The sequence below is a fragment of the Euprymna scolopes genome, chromosome 7, assembly GCF_053919585.1.
Source record: "Euprymna scolopes isolate OS-2025 chromosome 7, ASM5391958v1, whole genome shotgun sequence".
Classification (NCBI taxonomy): domain Eukaryota; kingdom Metazoa; phylum Mollusca; class Cephalopoda; order Sepiida; family Sepiolidae; genus Euprymna; species Euprymna scolopes.
The window spans coordinates 36338985-36358805 of record NC_136488.1 but is presented as its reverse complement, the minus strand read 5'-3'; the positions used below and the strand labels follow the sequence as shown (position 1 = coordinate 36358805).

The 19821-nt window shown below is 34.0% G+C and overlaps 1 protein-coding gene and 1 long non-coding RNA gene across 2 annotated transcripts in view; one reads left to right on the top strand and one right to left on the bottom strand.

Moving 5' to 3' along the window:
• LOC145279675 (uncharacterized) overlaps nt 1-19821 on the bottom strand; it is a 95616-nt gene that overhangs the window by 31948 nt on the left and 43847 nt on the right. The gene's annotated exons all lie outside the window — the stretch shown is intronic.
• The window catches only part of LOC145279673 (A disintegrin and metalloproteinase with thrombospondin motifs 20-like), a 40563-nt gene continuing 22065 nt past the window's right edge, over nt 1324-19821 (top strand). The window contains exons 1-4 of the mRNA XM_080130938.1: nt 1324-1481; nt 4603-4833; nt 15471-15704; nt 19101-19436. Coding sequence (XP_079987064.1) covers nt 1403-1481; nt 4603-4833; nt 15471-15704; nt 19101-19436 — 880 coding nt within the window. The 5' untranslated portion in view covers nt 1324-1402. The remainder of the gene's footprint in view (nt 1482-4602; nt 4834-15470; nt 15705-19100; nt 19437-19821) is intronic.

Sequence of the window (19821 nt, the reverse complement as noted above, 5' to 3'; positions counted from 1 at the left end):
TTATGGTCAGACGAAACAAAAATTGAGCTATTTGGTCGAAATAATGTAAGCCATGTCTGGAGACAGAAGAACTCAGGGGTTGACCCCCAAAATACCTTCCCTACACTGAAGTTTGGAGGTGGGAGTATAATGGTTTGGGGTTGTTTCTCCTCAGCCGGGCCTGGAAAACTTCACATCATAGAAAAGAAAATGAATTCTCAAATGTATCGGGCTATACTTGACGATAATCTTGAAGTCTGTAGAGGATTTTAACTTGTCTGATGGTTGGATATTCCAGCAGGACAACGATCCCAAGCACACAACTAAGGCAACTACTGCATGGTTTCGGGAGAAGGAAATAAAGGCATTAGGATGGCTAAGTCAATCACCTGACCTCAACCTAATTGAAAATCTGTGACGAGAGTTGAGGTTGATGGCAAAAAAGAGAGACCCGAAGAATTTGACGGAACTTAAATGAATCTGCCAAGAAAAGTGGGATAAAATTCCAGTTAACATTTGTAACAATCTTGTAAGAAAGTATTTCAAACGTTTGGAAACTGTTATAAAGACCATATTATTAAATACTAATACTATTTTTTCTTTGTGTTGGATACTTTTTGAACCCTAGATATGACATTTATGTAATTATCTAGTGAATGCGTAATTATTTATGATTTGTATTTATCATACAAAAATACATTAGAATAGCACTTTCTTATTGTATTCGTTTTTGTGTAATAAAAATAAATCAACTTTTTGCTTTGTATCGGATACTTATTGCACCCATTGTGTGTGTGTGTGTGTGTGTGTGTATATATATATATATATATATATATATATATATATATATATATATATATATATATATATATATGACCTGGGAATATAAACATATGTTTCCCTTAAATAAATAAAAACCTAGGTTTACTACATAAGCAAAGAAATTCCTTTTATAAAATAATGATTCGTCTTCTTTTTTTTTTTTTCAAAACAATTACATAAAGAATATTAATTTATCCATTGGTTGGGGCGTTGAAAGCGAGATTTGTTTCGTTCCGTTTTGTTCGTGTGAAGTTTTATATGTTTTATCATTATGATATTATTTTTATTTTCTGAGTAAACAGTGAGTGTTTGTTAAAAAAACAAGAATGTAACACGTTGCGTTTCACTGTAAAGGCAAAGTTCGATATTTTCCTTGGAAAAATTTTTTGCAATCCGTTCTAAGTCCCGCGTTTTCTTGTTTTCTTTGAAATAACTTTAGAAATCTATAATTCGTTGTTTTTCTTACATTTCCAAACGGCAACATGTCCACGCGCATACATAAAGGACGAAGCAGCCTCATTCTGGTGAGTCTAACTCGGGCCGACAATATCGGACGGCTGTCGTCTGCTAGATCCAGGGAAAAACGAACAAAAAAGACGCCATGAAGAACCAAGTCGCTCTTTTGTTTTCGCTGGTGTTGATCCTTCTTAGCAATCTTGAAATTGTAGCAGCTAACGAAGGTAAGTAATTTTATATACATATATATATATATATATATATATATATATATATATATATATATATATATATATATATATATATATATATATATATATATATAAATATATACATATATGCATATATATATATATATATATATATATATATATATATATATATATATATATATATAATTTTGGACATTGATACTTTCATACGACACGTGAACATTAATATTTTAATTCTATTTAAGAGAAAAAAAAGAACTAAATTTTGTCCATTTTCAATCTCGTGTTTCCAAATCAGGCTGTCTGAAGATCCTGACAAAATTACCATAGACAACCACAACTACTGGACCTTTATATATGTGTGTGTGCGCGCGCACGCACACACACACACACACACACACGCACACACACACACACACACACACACACACACACACACACATATATATATATAAATATATATATATACTAGCAAAAGTACCCGTCGTTGACTGGGTTCAAAAACAACCTACAGAAAATGGGCTCTGATTTATGAAAGTATGATAGTTTATGAAAAGGAAGGGTTGTAAAGAGATAGCTTCGAATTTGGGGCTATCAAAACCAAAGCAAAATATGATGAAAGTAAAAATAAAATAGATAAACCCCATAATTTATTATACCATACCTGTTCACACTGAAACACTTATCACAATATTCTGTGGATCTATATTAAAAAACCTTGTTAAACTTTGTGACATATTTCCATTCTATGGAGGTCAGGCGTGAACGGACACCCCATAATTTTATTATACCATATTTCTTCAAACTGAAACATAATTATCAAAGTATACTTACGTAGATAGACATGAAAAGTCTTTATTAAAGTTTGTATCTATTTCCATTCTATGGAGGCCAGGCGCGAACGCAGACCCCACAGTTTTATTATACCATCCCTACTTAAGTTAAAACATACTTATCAAAGTATTATTATGTACATCTATATCAAAAACACTTGTAATGTAATATATTATTGTCAAAAATAGTATTATTGTAATGTAATATAATATTGTCAAAAAATAAATTTCATAGAAGATCCAGCACTACGTATTTACTTAAGTAGCCATTGTGCAATTAAGTGTGAAGCTACACTATATATGAAGTATCATGTCTTTAGACTACAAACTGACAGGAGTTTGGCTGGCAAAATTTTTAAAACAAATATATATATACGCATACATAAATATATATAAAAAGAGGTTTGTGTTTACTATAAGCTCTTTACGCAAATATTACGCAAGTATAAATCATGTAGAATATCTTCATTAATATAATTACACGTAGTAGTTGACTAAAGATGATCATTCCATAAGAAAACCGAAACAAAAGAACTGATAGGGAATTTATTAAAATGAACGTTTACAAAATATGCAAATTTTCTAGATCTTTTGCAGATGAATGAAATTCCACGATCCATATATAACAAAGTTGTATTATCTTTTTATATAAATAGAAAAAAGGGGGTTTAATATGAATATCAATACACACACACACACACACAAAAAAAAAACAACAACAAATTTATAGGAGTATAGATATTATGAATTAAAATAAAAAACAGTGAAACGTCTAGCTAACCAGCTTAGTACCGCATTCAACGGAGATAAATCAAGGTAAATTTAAGAGAAAGTGTATTGCATGAAAATTGTATGTAAGAAAAAAGATAAATAAATAAAAAATATATTAAGTCTGTTTATTAGAGAGATCGTCTGAACTTATATATGATTTCTAATATTTTAAACAATAAAGTGTGTGAGATTTACTATAAAAATGGAGACTAAAAAAACACCAAAATCAGAGGCACATATACGGATATTTATAAAGTGTTCTGCAATGTAAGACCTGTACGTGTTATTCTGAACATCTGTCGGTAAATAATTATCTTAAAAATTTTGTAAACACATGTTTGATTCTGACATCTACTTTCTAGTTGAATAAATAACAATTATTATACCGTGGAAAGACGTCGTCGTTTCGAATGGATGTCCGGATAGGTTTGGTCGAAAAGCAACTAAGAAAGAGAGACCACTTTTGCAGAATAGGAACCGTGTTATTGCCGGCATATTCTAGATAAGTTACGCAAATCATCGAAAGGTGTCGAGAGGCTTAATCAATGAAATCGCAGCAGTCGACAATAGTATCTTCTGCTTATTAATTTTTAGGATATATTTTATTTATTAAATTGTTAGGTGAATGTACAGAACAGTTAAAAGCCCTCTACGTAAAAAAAAATGGCTTTCTAAATAATGCTGTCATTATTTCAACACGGTTCATAAATTGTAGAAGTACCATTTTATCATTGAAGTTCCTATACGATGACTTTCCATTATAATTATATGTATTTTCCTTCATTTTTACTGTTTGCCAGTGTTTTAAACATTGGCCATCGTTTTCGTGTAAAACAAACACACAAAGGTTTCGTTTAGCACCTCCTGGAAAGATGCCGACAATAATGCGGCCCCTACTTTGTATCCAAAAAGCACCGCTGTACAACTAACGAGATGTTTATAGCGTATCTATTCCTAATATTTCATAGCTTATTACCAAGACCCTCTATAACAATCGCTATACATTAGACATTGTTCGATCTATTATCAGAAATTATAATTCTAATTTCTGGAAAATTAATCCTGCTTCTATTAAAAGATGTTTATTTATTTTATTATTAAATTATTCAGGCAGCTATTTAATCAATTAATAATTTAAGCGTTTTTTTTTTAAATGATACCGTTTTAATTTATTTATCTGAATTTATTTTATTACTGAAAGCTAAACCCAACTAGTAGAATTAATTTGTGTTGATAGTTCTAGGTGTTTGTATGCATAATAATATAATTTTTTGTTCGTAGTTCTGAGACGTATTCATTTAAATGTTTACAATTAGCAATAAATTCATGTTTTTATTGAGTTTAGACTTTTGCTTTGAGTTGTAATTTGGTATTTTGCTCTACACAACTTAGATACATTAAGCCCATCCAGGAATGATGAAAAAACAAACGGTTATATTAGCCAAGGGAATCGCCATACACTTTTTAAAAATCAATCAAACACAGTGATATCGATCTTAAAAGCCTTTTGTATTTTTTCATTTTTTTAGGTGTGCTGAGGAAATTTGTCAAGGTGTCTCGAGCTGCATTAAACACGGAGAAAGAAAAATGGGGCGGTGATCGAGTGAGCGCGGAACAATGCGCGAAGGAATGCCTGAGCCGTCCAATTTGCGCATCGTTTGAGATGGAAGACACTAACTGCTTCCTGTCTGAAGAAGATTCATCAGGAGTGGCCGCCATTATATTAAACTGGAAACGCGATTATTACCAGAGAATCAGGCGTAAAACATTTCTTCTTTCATTCACTTTTGTGTTCTTTCATTTTCCTTTTGTTCCTCCATTTTTCTTCTAATCATTTCTCTTTTCCCTCCATTTTTATTCCTATTATTATTCAAATTTTCTTTTCCTTTTCCTTCTTCAATTTTCCGTTTTATGATATAATTTTTCTACCATTTTTCTTCTTTGAAAGAGTTTGTACGTTTCCCTTTTTCACGCCCATTTCTTCTTGCATAAATACCGTCATCACTCGACATACCTATGAACCGATCGACACAGCACAATACATTTACACAAACTCGTTTAATTTGTAATCTTAAACTAATTAAAAACCTGTGTTTACTGAAAGTAGAAACTTAGTCTAATAACTGATTTCAACAAAAAATTGAAAAGATAACATGTACGAATATAAATGAAAAATATAAGTTGCTTTAGTGATACAACATGTGCAATTTGTTCCTATATACGGATAAACTAAGTTTAAGAAATAAATATGATAAACAAAAATAACATTTAAATTAAAAATAAAATAAATTCATAACTATTTTCACCCGACTCCTTGGAAAAATGACCTTAAAATTATTTGAAATCATTTGTACAATTTTTACTCTTCTGTTTAAACCTCAGCCTCCCAATAGCCTCCTGTTTTAGAAATCGTTCTTTTGAATTTTTTTTTATAAAAATAGACTCCACGCCAGCTGAAGTTGATTCGATGGCATTTATCAAAGCGCCAGTGATAACATGTCTCCTTAATTGATGTGGACCCAAGGTTGGAACCACGGAAGGAAAACACGAACATGGATTAGGCGTAAGAAAGATATTAACCAAAAAGGTTACAAAGATAGGATAAAGAGTAAGCGGAGCTTACTATCAGGTGGTGTCGATTATGGTTAGTCGTACACACTGCATACTACTAGTACTTCTAATTCTACTGTATTACGATACTGCTCTCTGAAAGTGTTATCTCACATTGCAATATAGTACTGGAAGAGTTTGATGCAGGTAAGTCTTGGTTATCTAACTTCAAATGCTTCAGAGTTATTAGGCATATGTAATATATAAATTAGAATGATGTGAGTAGTTTGGTATTATTATTGACTTACTAGAAGTTTTCAAACAGGTTAGCATCAAAAAATGTTCTTTTAGAACAACCTATAGTGTTATCTGGAGTCTGCGTGACAACAAGTCTCCCTAGATGTCCAATATTAACCACCTCTTTTGATAACGTTTGCAAATTATTTTGCGTTATCGCAATAGCCGTTTACCATTGATTTCTTGTTGGTAGTCGTCACTGAAATCTGGGTGACAATAAGCCTCCCCAAAGTCCTAATCCTCTTTGCACTCACCCAGCGAAGGTCTGGTTAGTGCCTCGGTCTTTCCATCCTCCTTGACCTTCCTTACTTATTTGGTGCGGCACCAGTGTATGGTGACACTAAAATATTATTATTATTATTATTATTATTATTATTATTATTATTATTATTATTATTATTATTACACAAGCTATGATATTAGAGTATAATTATTTGTGGATATAGCAAAAGGGATTATCCATAAAATCGACGAGAACCTGAATAATACCAAATACATTGTAAAGGATCATTTAATTTTAAAATGAAATATAGCTATTTTTTGTATGCCGGTGCATATTTTCTCTAATCATAACGACACAGAAAAAAGACTGAAGTTTATTTATGCCAATATCATTAACAAATTTACCCAATGCATCACGCACTTTTATACACGCGCGCACGTGTAAACAACACAGTGATCCAAGTCGAGAATTCTATGTGAGAGGAAATAACGTTTAGCCTTTTAGCAAGTGGAAATCAAAATAAGGAACTAGTCACGTGATGTACATTTTGAGCGGGCGGAGAGTTGAACTGATAAAAAAATGAAGGCATAAATGACGACAGAAAGAATCGATGGTAATCAAAGCTAGGTGATGCGGAAGAAAGATATTCACTCAACTCTTTCTCTTTTTCCTGGGCGAGTACTACAACAAATACAAGTATGGTGCCCTGAAACATTCTTGATTTACTGTAACAGAGCGCCGACGAGCGTATAGCAGAAGCAAACGCATTAGCAACAGCCAACGTATGCAAATACTGAGACTTGTTCGAGGTAACGTCACGGCGAGGAATGAAAGAATCATTTTATTATTATATATAAAAAAAAACGTGGACCATTTATGTTAGTGACTGACAGAAACAGACGTTTTACACACGTGGGCAAAGAGCGCGGGAAAAGACACGTTCTTAACATGGTCGACAAAGACAGAGTATCACATTTTCAACACGGCAAAGTCTTGTTCAGCGCATTTAGTACGAGAAAAGTTTTGAACATGAGACAAATCGTTATTCTGCATAGTACCTGTAAATAAATGTCTGTTTTTCCATTGAAAAAAAAAAATAAGAGTGAGTTGAATTCATTCCTTATCGTTGTTTTCTTGCGAGTGCTAGCATACGATGTGTGAGTCCCGAGTGTGGAAATGTAATGACTACTGAACTTGTATCAAACCGAAAAAAACAAAAAAAAACAAACAAACAAAAAAAACATGTTATCTTTGCAACCCACAAAAAAAAACAAAAAACAAAAAAAACTTTGGAGTGAACGCAAACTATCCAATTCGGTGCTAGTAGACACCATTAACTGCATTATTTGAGAAAATGCATTGATGAAATGTAGAGCTATAAAAACAAACGATGAGACAGGCGGGCGGATAATTTAGGATAAATCACTGATGGAGTCTCGAAATAAATAAAATAAAATAAAAGTTTAAAGAATTTTTAGAACGTAAATTACGTAGATTAACGCGTTTGGAATTTCTATGACGTGGGTCAAACGGACAATGGAAAAATATCAGGCTTCCGGTCGGATATAAACAATTAGTATTCACAAAAGTATGGAATTAAAATTAAATTAAATTTATACAAAAGGGGAGAAGAAGAGAGAGAAAGAGGGGGAAGGGGAGAAAGAGAGAAAGTGAGATAGACAAAAGAGGAAAAAGAAAGTTAGAGAGAGGGAAGGGAAGAAAGAGAGAAACAGAAAGGGAAGGAAACGAAGAAAGAAAGAGAGAGAGAGAGAGAGAGAGAGAAGAGGGAGAAGGAAAAACGCAGTTTACAGTACTTGACTTCTCAAGTTAGAAAAGATGTACTTGAAGAAAGTCGGAGGTTACATTGAGTGAAATGTTGTGAAACTGACAACTAAGATGAGAATAGTAATTTGAATAATTCAAATATTACAATCTATCTAAAATCTATCAATCTAAAAGTTCCGAAACAAAAGGAATAAAGTATGAGAAAACGAAAATGAAAAACTAATGGCTCGTGTTATACAATTATTAACAATGACGTTTGGGGAATAGCGTATACTTCTTTATGGATATAGCTAAGTTGATTTTCCATAAACGTTTATAAAATTAATGAGAACTTTAATAATATAAAATACTTTGTGAAAAGCCGTTTCATCCTTTATTTAAAATAATAGTGAAATTATGCAACATTACACGACAGAACATCATAATGGCCGTGGAAGGCAACAACATCTGATTGATGAAAATGTAAATATATTAAAAGGTTGGTCAGCACGAAGGTCAGGCACGTATATTGCGTACCAAATGTGGGCAAAACAAAAGAGGGAGTTGGTCAAAAGAACACCCGTAATTCTGAAGAGATTCGGAAGCACAACAAGAAGAATGGATTCTCATACCCACCAAACTGATAAAATACAGGATGTCTCAGAACGAAGGGAACAGGCTTTTAATGCTTATCTTCGATTTTACTTTAATTTATTTTGGGAAATGCAAGTATAACAAAAGAAAGTATTATCTGCACGTTTGGACTTAATTCGAACACATATCTAACGAAGGAACATTTTCCCCGAAACATTACACACCACGGGACTTTTATCCGCCCATACTGACGCAAGTAAGAACACAATCCAAATATTATATATATATTTTAACGGTCAGTGCAAGGCTGACTACGTGAAGCATACTATTCAGCGATTGAAGGTTAGAATTTCCCAACATGCCCCACTCCCTTCGATGCGTAGGCACAGAAAATGGCCAACATCCGGGCATATACAAGCTCATAAGTCGGCCATCGGTAAAAATTTATTGCAATGGTAGATCTGCACTGTAGGGTATACGGATGAAACTTTCTCGACCTTACACGAAAACCCTTTTAAAAATTATCGAGGCGGTGTCTATTAATTTGCTTCAGCCGTCTCTGTGTAAACAGAAAGATCATAACCATAATTTAGAAATTATTGATGTTCAATGACATATTTTCTTTTTCTCCTTTCCCTCATACCATTTTTTTTTTTTATCTATGTCTACCCTCGCTTGTAATTTATGGTCTTTTGACCAGGTTTTTATACGATGTTGCCCTTCCCCAATTGTCGTCAAATATCATGGTTCAATTGTGCTCTAAATAGAAACATTCATTTCGAGCGTGCCCATGCCCCATAAAAGAACCTACTATTGGTTTTATACGCCGGACAGTTCTGTTTGTGCGGTAACAAAAGTTCTCAAATTTGTCATGTTAGACTGAATAAATATGTTAACTTTGGCCCAAATCGAACTGTTCTTTCTTTAAAGGAATTTTATGTCGTGTGAAGCTGGTGCAATGGTTATCGTATTTGACAAAGACTTTGGGTTTTGGTTACGATCTCAACCCGAGTATTTTTTATTCACAAGAAGTGAACTGTTTATAAAAAAGACAAAACTATAATACTCGCATGCACATGTCTCAGTTTCTGGAATAATTAAAATAGAAAATTTATGCGTATTTTACGTCCGGGCAACGCCGTGCGGCCGCTAGTATATCTATATCTTTGGTTCACAGTGTATAAGGATTATTTGATACTGGAGATATTCATAATCGTATCCTATTTCCAAAAGAGAGGTGATATGACATATGAGAAATATTTGGAATCAATTCTTCCCTTGCTGCTATTTCAGATCATTTGAAACTATAGCGGCAAGTTTTAGTCTCCCCTACATCAAGGCCAGAGGTTTGGGATATATATATATATATATATATATATATATATATATATATATATATAGCAAATTCTAGCATTGCTACAAGTATAATTTGCTGATTTCTTTATGTCCTCTAATGAGAAGAATAATAAGAATAGCATTCTTTGAAACTCCGCGGAATAAGGACTTTGTAAATTGTTTTTTGGAGTATTCAGTCGAACAATAAATTTTGATTGTAAAGTTCAACTTCAAGTTTTAATTTTCTATCTCTCTCTTATATATATATATATATATATATATATATATATATATATATATATATATATAGATATAGATATAGATATAGATATAAATATATATTGTTTTAACAAAATCAAGACATTAAGGAATAGATTGATAGCAACAAATAGCGTAGTTCATCGGTTACCTAATTTTCAATTATATAACACCAATAAAATTCGGAATACTATAAATAAGATTATATATATATATATATATATATATATATATATATATATAACGATATATATATATATATATATATATATATATATATATATATATATATATATATCGTTATATGTCTTCATCCACTCCAATTTCTGTCCATCCGTTACACTTCTGCATTGTAATACCTTCTATAAATTTCCTTTATATTATAGAAGAGGTTTTCACAAATGCATGTAGTAATGAAAAATCAAAATTTTACAACACATTATTAAAGTGCTCCCCTTTTATTTTGCTCATATTCACCAAACAAATCAAATTGCCAGTTAGACATAAGGGGCTACTGTGAATTAAGGACCCTGTCTACATGCACACTCTAAGTAGGGAGTTGAGCAGCTAGGTGTCTGTTCACATTACATTTAAATTTCTGTATGTTATTACAGTTGGGGAAACACGATACACGGAGAGAATTCCAAAGTGTAGCAGTTCGAAAGAAAAAAAACTTTCAGAGGAGAAGACTCTGATATCAAAGGTGCATCTACAATAAAGGCGTGGGATTTTGCTGCTTTTCGTGTTAGTCGCGTGTATTTATGCTGAAAAGACACCTCTACTACGAGTTCGTCAGAGCACATTCTATTAAAGTACTCATAAAATAAGCACAGAGGGATGGCACATTGCGGCGATGGGACAGGAGTTGCAGCTTGGTTGACAGTGCAGAACCTGTTACATCGGGACTCTTCCAAAAGAGAATGCCTAGTGGTTGCAGCAACCGTACGCACGAAACTTGTGCATTATTCTCTAATGCAACTTTGAAGTTCTACAATGTTTCTTAAATTTTTATCCTTAGCCCCCAAATCAGCAGAGATTAGAGCACTCCTGTAATGATCTGGCGCCTGTTGATTGCGATGGGATGTTAGTTCTGTGCAGTTCTAAGATGTCCACATTCCTAGGCTTTGTCTTCTCTATTTGAGTTAGTTTATTGCCAATCGCCTGAGGCGTCTTTACCGTGGAATGCCGACGGGGATACTCAGGCACTTTTTTGCAGGTAAGAGTGTCTCCTTTCCCCTCGCGACCATTTTCCCATAAACTAGAAGTCTACCGTTGTTGTGAGGTTAGGAGATCAAGGCGGCCCGTTTCCCTTGCACCCATTCGAGATAATATTCTATTCTCCGAATGATTTTTTCCAAAAAACTGAATAAAACTATTTTATTTGAACTTTCCACACTTAAAAAAAAAAAAATCAATTTATCATTTTTATGGATTTAACGAGACTTTTGTCTTGTTTTGGGACATTCTGTATTTCTATACAAGCATTCTGCGACAACCATTATTGAAGCTAAAAGAATTCCCACGAAATAAAAGGAATGTATTAACATATTCTGAGTCAATGAAAATGTCTTCTTTCTTTTGTTAAAACATTTCTTTGTGTTTGACTTGGTATGGTGATTAGAGCTACGACAAGGGAATATTCTTGTTTTGACTCTCGAGTATATATCCGACACAGTTAATCAATCGAGAACCACATCACTCTATCTAAAAACATATAATATATTCACTGATATATACTGGGGAGTCAAAATAGTGAAAAGAATATTCTCTTGTCATAGCCCTAATGATGATCAAATACATTTGCACAGCTATTTTCTGTATGTCAGCGTATATTTTTTCTTTATCCATAATCACATAAAATCACTATGAAGTTTAGTTATGCTAATGCCATTAAACGGTTATTATACCAGATGTAAAGCATGGATCAAAATATTAATTTACAAGGGGATAACATATTAAACTTTAACTTATTGACCTGGTGTTCCTATTTACAATGCCTCCCACGAGACAGAGTTAGACACCAGGGTCGTTTTTTAATGTGGAGAAAAGGAACAAAAATAAAAATTGTCTCAGTCGTGAAAGATTTCTCCTCCACTGACAGAGAACAAGAAATTGAAGTGCAGCATCTGAAGAACAGATGGTGTTTATTTGCTCCCCCACCGAGCAAATTAGGCACAAGGCCAATTTTTAATGTGAGGAGTGAAGGGAGGGGGAAGGGAAAAAGGGGACAAGCTCCCGAGAGGTGGGAAATGGGAGCTGGTTAATGGTCAGGCATGTGGGGTTGCCCCCACATCTGGTCTTTGCTAGTCATAGCTAGTCATAGCTTGCAGCATCTGCCGGAACAGATACTACACTTTGATCTTGTCCCGAAGGCAAAGATGTTGCCTGGGATTCTTTTTTACTTCCATTTTTTCTCGAGTTTCTTTTGTTTTTGTTAACTATGCTTTTCTCATTACATGTTTTAAAGCTTCACCCACGCATGGAATATTGTTGCAACATTTGCATGGAGCCCCCCCCCCCAAAAAAAAATGAATCGGACTTTTGAAAGTTTCCTTTAATTATTATCTCTCACACTTAGAAAGGTTAAAAAAGAGCCTCAAATTTAATAGGCCCCGCACTACCGACGAAGCTTCAACCTCTGTCTCATCGTCGCAATGTTGCATCCATGTGCCTGTTTTAGTAGTATTTTACTAGAATGTGCTTTTCCTGCTTTCCTGGCTATACTGATCTGCTGGTGTAAATGTAATGTGATAGATATCCCGCTGCTCAACTCCCCACAGTCCCATGCTAGACACGATCCCAAATTGTATCCCCTTTACTTCCGAATTAGTAGAAGACAATATATTTTGTTTGGGGTGAAAAAGAATAAAAATATATAGTATTTAAAAAAAAAATTATTACGGTATCTGTTTTCTTATTAAATTATTCGAACCAAATCTATGTAAAACTATGATGAATTTTCTTAAGGCAATCTTATTTTAATCTTTATTTAAAATTATTGGATGTAAATATCTCTCAAAACTTTCAATCTTTTTAGATTTGTCAAGAATTTTACAGCGATATTTTATTCGAGAAGTTTAATTTTTTCCAATCCATTTTGAAGGTCACAAAGTAATTTTTTCAACTATTAAAGAAAGATTAAAATAACTGGCTTGAAATCTTTTAATATTTGAAGATTTGCTAAGAATTTTGCAGCTATTTTCTATTCTGAGCGTCTTAATCTTAATACAAATAAATAAATAAATAAATAAATAAATAAAAAATCATAAATAAAACATTTGTTTGCTATCATCGGTTTATTATAATAAAAAAAATCTAAATAAAAAAAATCATAAAAAGAAGAAAAAAAACATTAAAAAATTGTTTGTTATAAATTACTTGTTACTAGATGGACGCCCGACATTGTCCGGTCGTACAATACGCTTAAACATGATATTTTAATTTGTACGAATTGTGTATGTATTATTATAGAATCCATCCTCTATTGATTATTATATATTACGAGGAATAATTTGGCCGGTGAACTAATTCGCAAAAAAATAAATAAATAAATAAAAAAGAAAAAAATAATAATGATAATGTCGTTCATCAAATTTCACTTCTGATTAATGTTTAGTTTTAAAATATGCAAACGAAGAAATGATTTACGGTGATTTTAAATGGTTCGCTTCTTTTATCGTAAATTGAACTCATTAATAAGAAAAAAAAATAAAATGATGAAGTACACCTGGTCTTGAACAGGGGATCCTTCAATTTGTAGTCGAATTCTATACCACTAAGCTATATCTCCAAATTTTAATAAATCTGCTTTTAAAGAAAAAAGGATTTACTGCGATTTTAGTATTTCCCTTAGTCGGTGCAACGTAAAATATTCCTCTGTAAATTTTTTTTTTTTATCTATAAGAGAGAAAGAATACTTTTTAAGATCAGATTTTTTTCAATTTTCGAAAATGATTTGCTGAGATTTTATTATTTCCTTTAGCCGTTAACTGTTAAGTACTGTTTCTCTATATTTTTGACAATGAACACAAGAAATTATTTGATTTGATTTTTCGATTACACTACTCCAAATCACCATTTTCGTTTGCAACATCCATGACAACATTTCTCTGCTTCCTTTTATTCTAGCTCGTTTCACTCGTTGGTCTAGTGGTCTACACCAATTCGCTGTTTTGATACCCCATTCTAAGTTTCTTATTCTAGTAGCTCCTTTCGAAAGTGGAACTTTTTCCTTCTTTTTCCTTCATTACACTTTCACCCCAAACGAGGCACATTGCCACTTTGATGTAGGGGGCCACTATCAGGGACGTAAGTTGCAAGAGTACTATGTAGAGAGTTTAGCAACAAGATGTCTGTTCACATTACACTTGAACTTCTGCATGTCAGTACAGTTGGGGAAGCAGGAAACCAGAAGAGAATTCCAAAGTCTAGTAGTTCTGGGGAAGAAGCTATTAGAGTAGAAGGTCTTCTTACATCTAGGGATCTCTAATGCGTAGTGATGGGACTTCGCTGCTTGTCGGGTTTGTCGGAGGTATTTTCGTCGAGGGGGCACAAGGGCTTGTAGTTCGTCAGAGCATCCACCATTAAAATACATGTAAAACAGGCAGAGGGATGCAACATTTCGTCGATGGGACAGGGGCTGAAGCTTAGATGACAGTTCGGAACCTATCAGGTTGGTGACTCTCTTTTGGACCCTTTCCAGGAGTGAGAGACTAGTAGCAGATGCACCAGCCCAAATGTGACAGCAGTACTCCATACATGGGCGAATGGTGGGTGTGTAGAGATACAGGATACTTTCAGACGCAAGTAACTTTCTAGCACGATAGAGAGAGCCCACCTTCTTCACAGCAGCCTTGGCAATGATCTCGATGTATCTATTCCAACTCATGTTTCCTGTGAACGTTAAGCCAAAGAGCTTGAACGAACCTTAGTCTTAAAAAGACTAAGGCCAATAGGCACTCTTGTCTTTGTGATAATAATCTCTCGTTCTTGTTAGCTCTTTACATGAAGTGGCTTCATACCTTGTCCCGAGCGATTTCCATTAAAAATCACTTATTTATCTTGACTTTTTTGTTTTTAGTAATGATGACATGTTTTTTTTAAAATTTGGCCACATACTGCAAACCATTCCCTCTTTCTTCATTTACCCCTTTCTGTATCTCCTTCGCCCTCTCTAAATAAAGAGGAGAGATAAGTCCTAATCCACAGTTTTTATTAATCTTACATGGAAATCTCCGATTCTAATCTTATTTTTACAGATCTGTATCCAAATATTGCTACACAAAAGCACATTACTATTAAGTAATATGTACTAATCATGTAACAGTTTTGTTAGCTAGAAGTTCGTTATTAATTTCTCCATTTTCTTTATTTCAGCAAACGAAGAAATCATCGTTTTGAAGAAGGTGACAATTCCAGCCGAAGATCATTTGGGTTTGATAAAAGGTGTCGACATGAAACAATGCGTCGAGAAATGCCGTGAAACTCCTCTCTGTCAATCATTCGAGTTTAAGGAAGCTGCCAAAAAATGCGACCTTAGCAACGTCACTCACCATACCCATGATCTTCACCCCAGCAAATGGGGGTGGGATATCTACATCTTTAACCCGGGTTAGTGCCTTTATAAAATACTAGCTATACCTACCCGGCGTTGCTCGGTAGTGTTTTTCCTTTTAACTTCTTTTTTTAATACATGCAGATTTTCTTTAGAATATATTAATATTTTATTTTAAACAAAGGGAAATAATTCTGTATTGATAAATACAGTAATTACGTTAATTTTTAAAGATGCCGTTATTAGGAAAATAATTTCGACTCTGTAAAAGTATTCACTTAAAGGAATTAAATCGAATTACATTTGTATTGTTCTTAACATACTGCAACGTAATGTAATAAATTCCAGAAGTTTCAACCACCTCAGTGAAAACAAGCGATACGGATTGCGTCCTTCGTTGACGTGCTGACTGTGGTATCGCACGGGATCAATGAATCTATCGACAGGGCTTCGTTTTTAGAGCGACAACTCTTGAAGGAATTTGATAGAGTTTGGTACAAAGGTTTGCTAGTTATAGATTATCTGGAAATATTTTCGAACCATAAAATTTTTTTTCTTCGATAGGTCTATAAGAGTAATTATTGATGGGGGAAAAGTCCGAAGCACATAGCATCAATACTAACATGCTTCAAGAATCCATTATGTGTCTAACTCTTTTCAAGATCTTCATAAATAATCTTCCCAATCATATTCTGATATTCCCTGAACACGATGCAGATAACACCAATATTTATGGCAGCACTTCAAAAAGCATTGATGATCAAGGTTTTTCTGACTCTCTCGCTTGCAACTTGGTGAACGTGGTGCAATCGAGAAAATGTTGCTCGTTATGTTTAATGACTCTAACACCAAGCTTTTCTCTTTTTACCAATAATGTTCGGATTCTCACTTCTCTCCAGTGAAAATGAGTGCCTTTCTTTTCGAGGAAGCCTCTTTCTTTAAGCCTCTAGGGCTGACTTTCACCACTGATCTGAAATGGAAGATTGACCTCAAATTTGTTGCTAATGTCTCTCTTAACATAGTTGGGTCATTTTACCGCCCCAGAAAGTACTTCACTCTGACGCATTCTTCTACATTTATAAAAGTCACATAGTCACAAGATGAATTACTACTGTCATATATTTGGGGAGATGCCAATCAGAACATTCTCCAATTTACTTCATATCGAAATGACACTATTCTTCCTCGAACTCCACCTCTATTTCATTTACCCCAGACTCTTAAACCCCACTCTCATTCAGAGATTAATCTGCTTGTTTTCGGTTTTGCTGTTGGCATCTGTTTATCTCAGAAGACAATGGAGTTCTCCGCCTTAGATTAGTCTGTTGATAGATTGCTCTAACTGTGCAAGCCTATCTTGGATCTGCAACCTCTGTTGCAGTTGGCCACAAATGCACATTGTGTCTGGTTGTGACTCTCTGTCGTCTGTGATTTCTCCTCTCTCCCTACTTCTACAGAAAGAAATAAACAGTGTAGATTCTTACTACTCTGTGGATTATATTTGGATTCTTTGTTTTGGCGATTTTTTTCTTCTCTCCATCCTCATAAATTATAAATAAAACCATCAATTAATGGATATATTTAAAGTAACGTTGTTCATGTGTTGTTAAAAGGATTATTGTTTTTGTAAAATTGTTCATGATTATATCTAGTTAAGGCTATGGATGACCGCACTTCTCCAACTTCACCCAAATGATGGAACTCTCAACAATGTATAGGAATTGAAGGAGAAAACCGGGATTGAAGTCGAGGAATTGAATCGTAATTGAGTGATCCTGCAATCCGTTATGGATAATGTTTTCGAAAATATACGAATTTTTGTGAAGCTGAAAATAGAAACCATTTAAAAGATGTTATTTTCTCATAAATAAATCCCATCAGTGATCCCTTATTGACTTCTTGGCCACCCTGTACAAACGTACAAACATACAGACAGATGTTGTATTTTATTGATATAGATTTTTTTAAATACTAGTGATAGAGTAAGATTTAAGTTTAAAAAATCAAATGTTTTTCAAATGTCTTTCTTGTCGCACCCGATATATGCTTGCATTGTCATAATCTTATACTAAACTGTCTTTATAAAAAAGTATTTATTTCTGAAGATAATGATCAAATAAAGATGTCTTACGTGAAATTTAAAAAGTTAATGAATAGCTATTCCCCGCTAGGGGTCGGCAGGCTCCCAATCCTTATATCACCATATATGAATTAAGTTCCTGTTGTTTAAACATGGAAGTTACAGTACATTTTGTTTAGATTATTTGCTAAAGTTTTGTTATATATTACTTACATTTAGAGTTAAGTGTATATCGAATTATTAGGTATGACTGACCCCCTAGATTTAATCTTAAGTTAACCCTAGAAACCATATAATTAATCATAAGGATTTGAAATTGCATTGATTGCTAAGGTAATTATATAATCGTATTATTTGGATTATTCAGACTATCATTCTCATCTTGAGTGTTATTTTCACATTTGTATATGGAATAATCAGGTTGATGCACCGGATCTCGTTAGGCCACCGAAGTTAAGCAACGTTGAGCCTAGACAGTATCAGATGGGTGACAATTTGGGGATACCAGGCGCTGTATGTAGGAGGACGTCGACACCTCCCTGCAAGAACTGCAAAAACCTAACGTCGTCATTTCCCCTAACGGGGATATACATGCGACTGGGGATCGCTTGTGCATCTCATACTCCCATGAACCTTCCTCCTATGGGGGAAGCCGGTTCAAACCTCCTAGGATGAATGCCGCTGACATTGGCAATGTTTCGGCCGATGTTACCTCTGACGTTATTCGTTGTCGAACGAAAATCTTTCTGTTGAACTCGAGAATCTGTACGGAAGGAACCGTGGCATAACGAATAAAGTACTAGGTAAAATTCAGTTGTAAGTACTAGGTAAAATTCAGTTGTAAGTACTAGGTAAAATTCAGTTGTAAGTGATACTCTACTGAAACTTGAATGTGCAATCCTCAGTGTGGGTAAGACTAAAAAATACAATTGCGAATTACGTAGGACTCCTACCCAGTCATGGTTAATGAAACGAAACCTGATACCCTACGAATTATCTAAAAATTCAGAAACATAAGCATTGCTATTTTCCTATGACTTGAAAAATCGACAAGATAACTTTATATGTTAGATTGTATTGTTGTAATGCAAGGTTCAGAAACTTGTGTGAGAATGATCCAGCCAGAAGCAACTTGTAGATAATGGAACTTGATTAACAGTTACCTATATTTTAAAATGAAATGTCCATCATATTTTCTTCATGTGTAAACATTTTTCAACTAAACATATAAGAGAACAGACAACATTTTCAATACCGAACCACATGAAAGAACCCTGGATCGCACACATAAAAAAGAGACTAACAATATTCACACCCCTCTATTCATTAAACAACTGTTTCCACATTAATATTTGTTTTTGTTTCGTTTTAGATTACAAACCCATCGACTGTGGTAAACCTCCAAATCTGGATTATTCATCTGTGTCTTACGATCGCACAGATTATCTTGCTAATGCCGAATACACGTGCGAAACAGGCGAGATATACACTGCGGTTTGCGGAGAGAACAGCCAATGGAGTCACCAGGGTAAAGCTTGTAAGAAGCCCGTCGACTGTGGCGATCCGCCTCTTTTGGGATATGCCGCGATCGATTACAAAGAAACGGGTTACAAGGCAAAGGCGACTTACAGATGTCTGATGGGCGAAAGCTACATCGTTGAGTGCACAAAAGAAGGGAGATGGTCGTCGCCGAACGGACGTTGTCGAAGTAAGTCGTTTCATTTTTAATCTAATTTTGCTGATACAAGATTAACTGATTGGCCTCTGAGAGTTAAGCAATTTTGTCGTGCCCCTATATTATTATAGTTACTGTTATCCCAAATAGTTAATGATTATATGCCCCATGTTTATATTTTTAGCATTTGAAATCCCCCACTATTTCTATTTTCGACTATATTTTGCTTATGACCTCTCCAATGTACTTCATATCGAAATGACACGATTCTTCCTCGAACTCCACCTCTATTTCATTTACGCCAGAATCTTAAAACACACTCCCATTTAGAGATTGATCTGCTTTTTTTCGGTTTTGCTGTTAGTATCTGTTTATTTCAGAAAACAATTGAGTTCTTCGCCTTATATTAAGTCTGTTA